Source organism: Centruroides sculpturatus, unplaced genomic scaffold (assembly GCF_000671375.1).
Source record: "Centruroides sculpturatus isolate CEXI.00-Female unplaced genomic scaffold, Cexi_2.0 scaffold63, whole genome shotgun sequence".
Lineage (NCBI taxonomy): Eukaryota > Metazoa > Arthropoda > Arachnida > Scorpiones > Buthidae > Centruroides > Centruroides sculpturatus.
The window spans coordinates 916516-929747 of record NW_019384640.1 but is presented as its reverse complement, the minus strand read 5'-3'; the positions used below and the strand labels follow the sequence as shown (position 1 = coordinate 929747).

The 13232-nt window shown below is 28.8% G+C and overlaps 1 protein-coding gene across 1 annotated transcript in view; it reads left to right on the top strand.

Annotated features, from left to right (window-relative positions):
- LOC111625990 (dynein heavy chain 7, axonemal-like) overlaps positions 1–13232 on the top strand; it is a 149670-nt gene that overhangs the window by 8388 nt on the left and 128050 nt on the right. The window contains exons 6-13 of the mRNA XM_023369258.1: positions 334–389; positions 468–603; positions 1654–1917; positions 6197–6345; positions 8455–8586; positions 12284–12425; positions 12533–12639; positions 12982–13180. Of these exons, the coding sequence (XP_023225026.1) occupies positions 334–389; positions 468–603; positions 1654–1917; positions 6197–6345; positions 8455–8586; positions 12284–12425; positions 12533–12639; positions 12982–13180 (1185 nt within the window). The remainder of the gene's footprint in view (positions 1–333; positions 390–467; positions 604–1653; positions 1918–6196; positions 6346–8454; positions 8587–12283; positions 12426–12532; positions 12640–12981; positions 13181–13232) is intronic.

Below are 13232 nucleotides of genomic sequence, written 5' to 3'. Positions count from 1 at the left end.
TCCTTAAAAATCGGAATTATATCAATCTCCGTTCTCTCTTTCATTCTATCTGATTGGTCATTCTCCCTCAATCATGCTTTTGGAGTGGCAGGTCCCTTGTTACGAAGTGTAACGGGACTCCTGGAGTGCAAGAAAGGTCAAAATCGAAGCCGAATTCGATCTCTCACCGATCATAGGACGACATTCTTCTCTGATTCATGTTTTCTGTGTTGCAGTTTGATATAAACAAAAGATGTTGGACTTCAACCATTTTTTTTTTCTATTTTGCCTTTTTAAACAATTAAATTTTTTCTCTAAATTGATGATTTTTTCGTGATTTTCATGATGGCTCAGACCTATCCAGGACCTCACATATTTATTGTTGCTTTTTTTATGTTCTTTGATGAATTGTATGGCATGGTTATCATACATTCGTTTTTTTTACTATATAAATTATCTGTATAAATTAAAATTAGTTTTTTATGTAGGAAATGGTTACAAGATCCACTGAAGATGGTTAATCCAAATGATGTTGAGCAAGATGTAGCAGATATCAGAAGAACAATATATAAATTAGAGAAAACATTTATTGATGTACCTGCTGCTAGTAGAATTGCTGCACAAGTATGGGTTTAAATTTTATTTTTAATTTTAAGAGTAATATGTTTAATTTAAATTATTTACTTTTTTTAATTTTAAATGGTGAAAGTAAACTTTATGAAAATAATATCAAATTAAATCATTGATAATTAATTAATACTCTAATGTGTCTTATAAAAAGCTTTATAATACAAACCATAGTACACTATAATATGTAACTTAGTTATTTCAACTTCAGTTTTGGTTTTTGAAAAAATTGAAACTAAAATTATGGTTCTGTAACTGAGACTGATTTGTTCTTACTGCAAGCACATAATATAAGTAGACATTGATGTAACAAGTAACTGAACTGATCAAAAACAAAGTAAACATTTTACATGCATTTTTTTTATAGCTACTTCCATATTTTTTCTACTGCAAATCTCCCCAGGATGGCTTTAATTTCCCAAAACTCATTCATGCAATTGGATATATTCTGCATCCCTGCATAAATGTATTTCAGTGTTTAAATTGCTACAAGCAAGAAATGTTAATATATCAACAATACTTAGTTTAGTGATAATTGATTTATAATAGTAATTTAGGCATATTTTAGGTTTAATTCGTTAATTACATAAACCAGTATTACATTTCCATATACATAAGAGCATGTTCTTATAGATGAAAAAGAATTGACACTATTTTCTGTAAAGTATCTAAAAAACTATTTTTTTAAAAAATTGTTATAGTATCAGAAGCATTTTATTAAATTTTGGGTCTGAATTTTTAATAATAGTTACCACAAAGATATCACAAAATAGTTATTGTACCTGTTCATTTACATGTAATTTACATTGACATATCAGTTCAGTGCTCTTATAAGCTAAAATGAGATGGCACATATAAAAGCATATTCTTATATGCATAGAAATATGGTATATATTTTTAATATAATATTACTTAGTAAATTTAAATTAGTAATCAAATTAATTAACTGCTAATTATATTTAAAAGCAACATTTATTTTTATTTTGCAGTTTTTATTCTTAAACTTATGAAGTTATGAAATATTTACAAATTATTTTTGAATTTTAGGTTAAATTATCAGTAGATAAATTTAGAAACTATTTACCATTAATTCAAACGGTATGTAATCCAGGATTAAAATCCAGACATTGGGATCAAATATCTTCTGTTGTGGGTTTTTCAGTACATCCAACAGAAACAACAAATGTCAATGATCTTATTGATCTTAAAATGATGGAACATGTTCCAAAATTAGAATTTATTTCTGAAGCTGCAACTAAAGAATACAGTCTTGAAAAGGCATATAATAAAATGGTTCTTGACTGGAAAAATGTATGTAACTTTTAAACATAAAACAATTTAATAAGTTATTTTTAAAAATTAATAATTTTTTTATAATTAAAACAAGATTTTTATTTTTTATTTATAATATTTAAGTATTTTAAGAAATATTTATTATAAAATCCTCAAAGATAGAAATAAAGTAATTTTGCTTATTTCTTTTAAATTCTATATATTGTTTAATTTGATATTAATACTCACATATGTGTAGTAAACTATTTTCTATAATAATATGTATGAATTAATGTTGTTGATTTCATTAAGATATCTGTAAGTGATCATTACACCTGTTTTGAAATATTTTATGGTAAATTTGCTTTCATTTAATACGAAGTCACAAAACCTTGTTATTGGGTTTTCATATACTTAATATATGAGGCTTGCCAACAGGGATGGAGATGGGGACTTAAAATCGCACTTCTCTGACATCATGTAAGGTGCCAACTGTGTGTGATTGTTGGGATGGTCAAGGGGTCGAGACAGTTATTTGTGAGCATGAAATTCACTGAGACAAGTTTATCCTCTTTACCTGTTTAATGAGATTAAAAAAGGATTTTCTTACAAATATCTCAATGTCACTGTTGACACAAGTTTACATGGTTGAGAGTTCAGTAAAGTCTTGAATAATTCACAAAGAGTCTTTCTTAGTTATGGTCAGCAGGATCAACAGCCCTGGAGCACACTGCAGCCTGGAAACAGGTGGTCCTCATTCCAGGGATGAATTAGGAATGCCACAAACAACTCCAGGAGATTGGATGTCTCTTGGAGAAAGATGATGGGTTGGATGAAAGATTTTAACGGGAAAACAATGGTTTGGAGCAAAAAACAAAGAACTTTGCATCCTTGAAACATGCATTTTTATCCATTTTTTTTTNGACGACAGACTCCCGTTCATAGGCGCATGCCTCATGGAGGGACAGAACTGGCCACCAAACCCAACGGAAGTATTTAGCAACAAAAAACTGTGGAGAAGGCTAACGCAATTTGTGTATAAAACAAAGACTCTAAGCACCAATGGCTTCAGTAGAGAGAACACCAGTTCTACCAACTAGTCACAGCCTAAAGATACGCCTTTCGTGGAACAGGAGGTGGGGAAACGGGTAAAAAAAATAATTATGGTAAATGTACGCTATATAACATTCCTGTAAACACCGGCAGTGCTGTGTAATGTATTGTAACATTGTTTTATTTCTGCTGGTATCGGTTGGGCCACCATCTGTAGTCCGGTACATTTTGTTGTACCCCAGCTGCCAATTCCGTTTACTTTTGTTCAGAATGGTGATCCATTTATGCCAATTGGTGTTTATTTTCTATTGGCCTCCCACTCTCCTCAAAAACGCTACAAATGTGTTAATGTACTCTTTATCTTTAAAATTTGTACTGTCTGGTAATAATTACAACTATTTCCTTCTTAGTTTCTCGTCATTATTGTCATTGGTAACCCTTCGGTTTTGGGTTGCACCTTCCAATTCTGTAAATCAACTGTTTCCTGCTGCTTTGTAATTGTCAAAAGTCTTCAAAGTTTGTATTCTATGACAACCACTTAAAATATTATGTAAACATATTGTAATCTTCTGGTTTTATTTCAATGAATGTGATACAGGCACCCATGGGGCCTCCCATGCCTTCCTTTCAAACTTTACTATTACCCTTTCTTTTCACACTTTGACCTATTGCTTTTTCCTTCTTTCCATTTCCAAATAGGGCAAAGTCCGTAACCATGAATGGACAGCTCTCTTATCTCTTTAACTTGGTGTTTAACTTGGTGTAGATACATGGGGGCTATGTCCCCTGGCTTAGTTGGCACTGCCTGTATGCAGTATTTATAATATATGCTTTTGCTTTTGTCATGTAAACTTAGACTACTGTTATGCTTTTAACACTTGGACTGTAGATAATAGGTGTAACTATAACATTTGCAATACCTAAAACATCTGTAAACTGGCTGTGCTTATTGCGGAACCAGTTATGTAATGTTGGTTACGACATTAAAAGATTTGTGTGTGTGTGTAGATAATAGGTCTGGTGCTGGCTGAAAAACAAAAAAATACTTATCAGAATTTTTTCAGTTTGTTCCAATGATTTATTCCTGGCCATAAGACTGCATAACAAGGAGCTGATTCTCTATAGAAAGTCCTCTTGAGAGGCACCCCTTCTTAATAGATTGCTCATGTGTTATCTTGCCTTATCTCATCAACCAAATCTAATTCAATTCTTTCAATAAGGAACGGTTTTTGTAAGCCATTTGAAGTCAAAGCTAGTGTGAGGGCCCAGAAGGAAATTGATTTTGTTGTCCCAATGTTGACAATCAAACAAGAAATTAAAGATCTCCTATTTCAGAAATGAACAAAGGAAGAATTAAAGGTTTCATTTGAACAAAGAAAGTTTTTTTTTATAAAATTTAAAACAAAAGGTGAATTGTGTGGAAAAGACCAAAGTCGAGGAAAATGGAGTTAGAGAGGAATTGTATTTAGCTGCAAGTTTGACCTCTCCTGCACCCTCCATGGGGTTTCAAATTGTCACCAGTGACAAGGGCAGTCAATCACAAAGCAAAATTGGGGGTAAAACATATAATAACACATGATTCAAGGATGTGACATTCTTAGATCTTTGTTTATCATTCCTACAACTTGGTGTTTCTGTAAACATCTGCTGTTGGATTTACATCTCCTTTTGAGTGACGTTTTTTGAGTGACTCCCCTGAAATTATTATCCTGCTTCAAGAATCATCCCTACTACCAGGATCATCTGTTTGAAGCTGAACAGTGTGCCCCAGAACCAACAATTTCAAAAACATCAATAAAGGACTGAGAGAAAACAGTGTAAGGAACTTTCAGACTTTATTTAGTTTCTCCCTGCAAGAATTGTAACAATGGAGAATTAGCTCTTTTGTAAGAAAACTAATAATTTATTAAACAGTCAAAACATGGAAAACCTGTCCCAGAGAGTCTTTTCCACTCCCACATGATAGCTGTGACCACATGACTGTCCTGACAAACACACCATCGTCAGCAACCTTACACTAGAAATATTTTGGTGTTTAATTGAAAAATTCAAATGAAAAATAAAATAAAATTTGTGCAAATAATATAAATGAATAAAATTTTTCTGATAAATAATTTACAGTTGTCTCTTCTCTGATTTAGTAACTAAAATTAAAATACTTTGTTTAAACACGCATTTCATCATATTAATTGGTTTATCATATTTGCAGTCTGGAACTAACCTTCAATTTTCCATGTTTTACATGACTATTTTATGGAGATTTTTCAGGAAGTATAAAAAGAGAATTGAATGTACTGTACAGTACTTAAGACTGGTTTATGTGATATGACTACATTTGATATTTTGTTGCATTTGAAACATGCTGACAAGATTTGTTAACGATTCATATATTTATATGATGCACAAGAATATGACTTTTGAGTTGTTTTGAACATGCACAAAAAGCATTTATTTTTCTCAAGAGTGATGACGTGATCTAACATGTAATTTCCATCTCATCAACAATTGGTTTGATGATGCAACAATGAAAAATCTGATAGATTAGATTTTCTTTAACATGGTTTCAAACCAAAGTCACTAATAAGTCACAGCTTTGTTCAAATTTGTGCATGTTATGCTTTCAAGTGAGAGAATGTTATCAATAGCAATAGTCTTATGGTATACAAAGCTTTTAGAATTTTTAGTATCAAACTAAAAGCATTAACTGTTTAATTTAATTTTCAAATTTGTATTTTATATAATAGTAATGAATTTTTTCATATAACTTATTTTATTGGGCTGCAATTTGAAAAATATTGTAGACCTGTAAATTTCCACCATTTTTGTCATTTGTTTGTCTATCCATCTGCCTGTCTTTCATGAATCTCGAGAATGGAGTTAGATAGATAAAATCCAAGACCTGGTATGGAAATCTTAGGGGCAGAAGGCCCCAATTAACTATAAAATAACTTCCACTGCAAACCAGAAGTCATGTTATTTTAAATTAATTAAAAATATGATTAAAAATTACAGCCCAGCATTGTTTATTGTGACGATGTCACAATAAATAATTGCTGATTATAAAATATATTTCTTTATGGAAATTTCATATTATATTTATACAAATTTATTATTAAAATGTTATCAATAGGGTAAATACCTTGTGATTTTGTTAAGAAATTTACTTAATTAATTTAACTTAAAAAAAGTAATGTTATTTACATATAATATATTCATTTGTAATATAAATAAATATAAATAAAATATGTTTCATTTTAACTATTAGGTGGAATTTACATTAATTCCTTACAAAGATACTGGAACAACTATTTTGACTGCAATAGATGACATTCAGCAACTTCTAGATGATCATATTATGAAGACTCAAACTATATTAAGTTCACTATTTGTTAAACCAATAGAAGAAGAGATTAAGTAAGTATGATTTATTTTTGTAGAATTAAAGATTAATTAGAAAATAATGACTTTTTCAAATGTTATAGATAATTGAGTTATTCCAGATTACTTGCATATTTATAGAATAGATTTCTCTATGTTATGCTGTTTATTAGACTTTCTGAACAGGACCAAACATGTCTTGTTATTTTAAAATAGAAATAAATTTTTCATGTTGAGTCCAAACATCCATTTTTTTACATTGCTGTGAACATCATATAAAAACAAGTAAAATAATTATATGAATAAAATTGTTTCTATTTTATTTCTTTAGATGATGATTTATTTATGTTTGTTTGTTTTATTTCAAATTTTATTTAGGTATGCATTGATATGGTTTTTGTGTAAGTCATTTTTGATACAAATGAAATTGGCATTTCAATTCTAATTTTAAATATGAATTTTATATTAAATTTTATAAAAGCATATTTATTTATTTATTTGCTATCTGTAAATCTATAAATTAACTTTTTCCATGTATATTAATCTGTAAACAATTGATGAAAGTATAATTTTTGATTTAATTAATGATTTTCAATATTTTTTTATCAAACTCATTAAGCAGAGTTTTGAAATACTTTTTGTATTATATTTGATTATTGTTTTACAATACAGTCAAATCTTAATTTGTACATTGAGGAATTCAAAAATATTTGAATTATAAAAAATTTGAATTATTCATTTTTGAAAATTAAACTAGTTTTTGCCAGTTTCTAGTGTGGCGTGATGCCATTTATTTATGTATAGTTTTTAAATTATGTTATTTTCATTTTCTATCACTTCCCTTTCCTAGCCTATCAATTTCTCTTTTGTTCTTGAGTTTTATTTGTTTCCTGAGTTTGAGAACTTTCCACCCTTGCCTTACTTCCATGGGTGTGAGCATTAGACAATAGAGTGGAGAAGACCCTGAGGGCAAATATTAGTGTAATCAGCACTTTTTGGTCAAGTTCCCAAGGAAGTCAGATGTGCAGAGGATGAGCTCTGGGCTTTGAGTAATGTCATAAGTGACAGGGTACGACTGCTAAGATATATGGTTGGTACAGAAAATGCCGATGAGTCCAGAGAGTTGAAACGGGAAATCTTGTTTGGAAGACCAAAAGAAAAAAGAACTAGTGACAACTAAAAAAGAAAATATATATACTAGTGAAATTTAGGAGAACTGCAAAGCTATATTTGGACAGTTTCATCGTGATACGTGAAGTAACAGGTATCCCTTTTCTAAGAATTCTTTCTATGTAACTCTATCTCCCTATCTAACATCTCTTCCCTCTTTTAACATTAATCAGAGTAAAAACATAGGTTGTAAAGTAGTTTTAAGTGTGGCTGATTTTTGTGTATAATTTCGTGATTTGAACCCCATGTGTGTGAATATCGAAAAGTGATTGAGAAGATCCTTTTGTGTAACAATCTTGATTGTACTATAATGTTGTATAAAAGTATTCACTAACAATGCATCAGAGTTGGGACCTGATATTTTTTTGTGTTCATACTATATAAAATAAAGTTCTGTTTTTTATGTTATACCTGTTTCTTATTCTCGTTGCACTGAACACTACACTAGTGTTTATAAGTATTTCATACCCTTTGGCAATATCATATATCTTCTTTATTTTTTTTCACTTCTTTAATCACCTCAGTCTTTTAGACTAAAGATAAATTTGTGTATATTTTATGATTACATATTGCAAAAACATAGCTAAACTATTTTACTATCTAGATTTAAACATCAAAACTGAAATACAAGACAGTTTTGTCCATATCCTAGAATTTTATTCAATGCCAGTATTATTTTGGGGAATCCCTGAAACATACACATTCTATAAATCAGTTGATTATATCTACTTTCTCTTTTCAAGTTTCATTTTCAAAATATGAGATGTACTAGCTTTGAATTATTCAAGTTTATATATAAAAGAATTTAAATTTACTGTACTTTTTAAACATTAATTTAAATATGAACGGAATTAATAATGTAATTTATTCAATAATTTAAATCAATCAGGTTTTGATTAATCAGATTTGACTGTATATATAATTGATATTTGTAAATATAGAAATCATTGAAATTAATTATCAAACAAATTTTAGATTTTGGAAAGAAAAATTGCTAACAATACGACAAATATTAGATGAATGGTTGAAAGTACAAGTAACATGGTTACATGTGGAGTCTATATTTGCTTTTCCAGATATTATGAAACAAATACCAGAAGATGGAAGGTAATTAATATCAATATTCTTTAATTTAATAAAATGTTTAATATATATAAATATTTTTTTAACTCTGTGAGCACTAAGAGGGCCTTTTTTTAGCTTGCCTTTATGGATTTAGCTAAGCCCTGAAATGGGATAGCTGGATGATGAGGGATGGGCCCAACTTATTTGGGAAGACTATCCTGTGAAAAATTTATGGGATTTTTCAGCCCATCCAGATTTGATTCCAGGTCCTCCAAACTAGTAGGCTGCCATCTTAGCTGCTTGCTCATCTGGCCATTGATGTTTAATATATTATTAATTAAAACGTTTTATTATTAATATTTATAAATCATTTCTGTTATCTTAAACTTATTTTTACGTTAAAGTAAATGTAACATTATATTGCATAAAATACTTTAAAAATGGAAATGGTTTTGAAAATGCATTATATGATTTCATGAGGAAAACCAAAAAGAGATCATTTTAAGAGAAAATAAAAAAAAGTAGTCTAGAATAACATTCTTTTGGATATTTTTAGCAGAAAATATTCAAAAGAATGTTATTCTTGATGTATATACAGTAGAGCATTGTTTATCCGAATCAATTGGGGACTGGGATTGTTCAGATAACTTATTTTTCGGATAACCGATTATGTACGAAAAAATATATTAACCTATTTATGTTGAAATTTTTCTCCGTTGCGTATTGCTTCGCATTCAATTTTCATCGATGTTAAGCCTAACATAAATTTTTTAAAATAATAATTGTGGCTATTGTATTGTTAAAAATTATTTCTTTATTTTGTACAAACAAAATAAATACATTGAAAAATATAAAAACAAAAAAAAAATTATTTCAGAAGTTAATCTAGTATCAAAAACGTTCTAGTATCTAGTATCAAAACAATATGTTTATTTTGTTTGTGCAGAATAAAGAAATAATTTTTAATGATACAATATGGTCATGCCAGTGATGCCAGCTAAAACATGCACACCAACAAAAATAATATTGGAGTAGCCCAAGATATAGCCAAATATTGCAGTGCCACAGCACTAGTGGAAATTTAAATTTGCCAACTGGAACACTTTTGGTTAACCGGCATTTTGGTTGATCAGCTTTTGGATAAACGACATTCTACTGTACTAAATTATTCTGAAAACTATTTTATGGATTTCTGTTCTTAGAAATATATAAATGAAATTTTTTCATTTCATTTTCATAAAGCATGATTTATTAAACAATAGCAAACTGTTTTAGAGGATTTTGAGAAACAGATATAAAATCATGAACAATATGATAATTTTGTAATGGAAAAACAGAAATAAGACACACTAAGGCACTGCATTATTTAAATACATTAAACAATAACTAAAATGTTAGATTTTAGCAATAAATTATGATAAAAATTTACATTTTAAATTATACAGTGGAACCTCGCTTAACAAGCATAATTTGTTCCAGAATCTTACTTTTAATGCAAAACACTCATTAAGCAAAACAATTTTTCCCATATAAATTAATGTAAAATACGATAATGATAATATGTACCATGCTGAAAAAAATACTCAAATACTTTATGTATAACGTTTATTCAAAGAAAATTATACAATATACATTGTTAAAGAGCATGAATCATCATCATCTTTTCTTCTAGTGTGGAATGAACCAACTTGTAATGCAAATTCGATTTACAGAAAACAAAAAAATCACAGCTAATGTCTGATAAACATGCCAAACGATATGCCAAATTCTTGGGCTATGTAAAGGCTATTGTGAATTCTAGGGGGCAATTAAGTAATTAGATTAATTAGTTAAACTAATATGCAGTTTATTACAAAGTGGGAAAAACCCACTTTCTTTTCTCACCACCTGGCATTTCCATTGGCCTCTGAGCCAAGATAAAAGATGATCAAATAACCATAAAAATCAACAATTTTTAACAATGTTTTGAATAAGTGTTGAGAATAAAGCTAAATATATGGTTATTAAAAATTAATGGGGGAGAAACATCAAAATCGGTTAAATTATGAGGTAAGAAGAGTCACAACATCTCAGTGGTGATGTCTAAGAACTTCGAATTTGTTGCCTTATATGGTAAAAAGAATCAGAATACCTAGCAAGAAAGTATCAACAATCCAGCTCATTCCAGCCAATGCAATGACACATCTCGACCTTAGATCACATTAAATCAAAATCACCTGATTCGACTCCCAAAAGAATAGAGAGTCGAATCATGTTCTCTTCACTCAGGGAGAATAAAAAGGACTCAAATTCGATCATCGGGTGGACTCCAGCATAGAAGAAGCTCTACTCACCAGCTCCATGACACTCTACAGATTGCCAATACTCGACTAGATCCACGATCATCTTGCTGAGGTCATATGAATAGGATCCAGAAACATCGAGTTATCTTTATGATGAGGTATCGTACTTAGAGTTGTACTCCCATTTGTAAGCTCTCTCTCTTAGTTAGAAGTAGATATTAACGTGGAAACAATATCCCTAGAACCGTGTGACCGAGCATAAGTTAATTAGCTGTATATTGTAATCTGCTTATTTTTATAATAAATGTGTTATTTTGTTAACTTTGTAACCTGTCTTTATTTGGCAGAATGGACACCCTGTTGATTTAACTGTGACTTTCCCACTCGACAACATAGCCCTTCTGTTTAAAGCCATCCAGTGACACTTGAGCAGATCTCATCAATCCAACGCCGATCAAAAGGGGTTTAACCCGGTATTAATTGTTCCCTGGCTTCTCACATTATAATTAAATATTAGAAATTAATTAATTTGACTAGAGGTAGACAGTTATGCTGCCATCTTGTGTTAAATTTAATAATTATAAATAATTAATTTTTAATTTAGACATTTCTGGAATTGGTCATTAAATTTAATATGAGATAGTATCATAACTGCCTACCTCTAGTCAAATTAAACAATTTCTAATATTTAATTATAGCCTTTACATAGCCCAAGAATTTGGCATATCGTTTGGTGTGTTTATTATATAGCGGGCTATGGTTGTTGATGTTTATATGTAATATGTCTGAACACAAGTTTGGAAAAATGTGTGATCACAAACAACACTAATATGCTAGTGGAAAGAGTGCTAAATACAGACTGATGGAGCATGCGCACATCCTTTCTTGTCACTCATTATGCAAAACATTGCTCGTTAAGCAAGTCATTTTTTTACAAATTTGTTTTGCTAGTTATGCAAATTGCTTATTAAGCGCGGTTCCACTGTACTTGAAATACAATTCAGAATATGTATTTAAAATTATAACTGATTTCGTATCTAGATAGATATTATTATTATTAGATAAATCAAAAATAATTGTACAAAAGATAAATAAAAGAAATTTAAAAATTAGAAATCGTAGCATATACCTATTATATTTATTATTGATATTGTATTCTACATTTAATTATGTATATTACTGTAAATTCACAATTCTGAAATGAAAAGTAGGTCTTGAAAAGTCTAAAACATTACATGTGAAAATTGTTTAAATTATCTTGCAACATCTAATAAATAAGATTCAAAAAAATGAATACATAATATTAATATAATTCAATATAATTTATTTATAATTCTTGTACACTCTAAAATAACTTAGAATGTGCAACTTATTCAAAAGTTATTTGTTAATAAAAATTCACTAATATTTTTTAGTTTTTAAACTAATTAAAACATTTTGTTACTTTTTAATTTTAGATGTTTCAATATTGTGGACAGAAATTGGAAAAATATCATGAAAAGTGTTGAGGCTGATCCTCATGTGTTTGTTGTCTTAGAAATTCCTAAAATGTTTGAGAAATTGAAAAAATCAAATGATTTATTAGAGAGACTAATGAAAGTAACTAACAAATTTATTTATTTAAAAAAAATTAATTTGTTATTTTATTTATTGTTTTGAAATTTTTTTTTCTAATTAATTTCTAAAATTTAACTTCAATCAAATAGGGTTTGAGTAATTATTTAGAAAAGAAACGTCTTTTCTTTCCTCGATTCTTTTTTCTATCAAATGATGAATTGCTTGAAATTTTATCTCATATTAAAGAACCAATGTGGTAAGATAATTCTATATTTAATATTTGAATTATAATTATTCAATTTTACAAAAACTTATAAAATAAAAAAATAATAATCTATGGTATAATTTTGAAGTTATTTATTATTATATTTATTTATTAGAAGAACTGATAATAAAATTTCAAGGATTAAACTGAACTGAAAAATTCATTCCATTTTTCATTTAAATATTTTTCACTCCAAAAATTTTTTATTTACCATGCACTGTTACCATTTTTTATTTATAATACCATCCACTGTTTATTAGAATAAATAAGGTATATTAAACAGTTTTTAATTTGATATAATAATTACTAACAAATGAACTTTTACAATAACAGTGTTCAGCCACATTTAAAAAAATGCTTTGAAGGAATATCAAAACTTCACTTTACTGAAGAAATGAAAATAACTCACATGATAAGTAGTGAAGAAGAGGAAATAAAATTAACACCAGAAATTATTCCAGCTAATTCTCATGGACATGTAGAAAAATGGTTGTTAGAATTAGAAGCATCAATGAGAAATAGCATTTATAAGGTACAGTGTATAGTTATGTAAAAAAATAATAATTAAACTAATATATTAAATT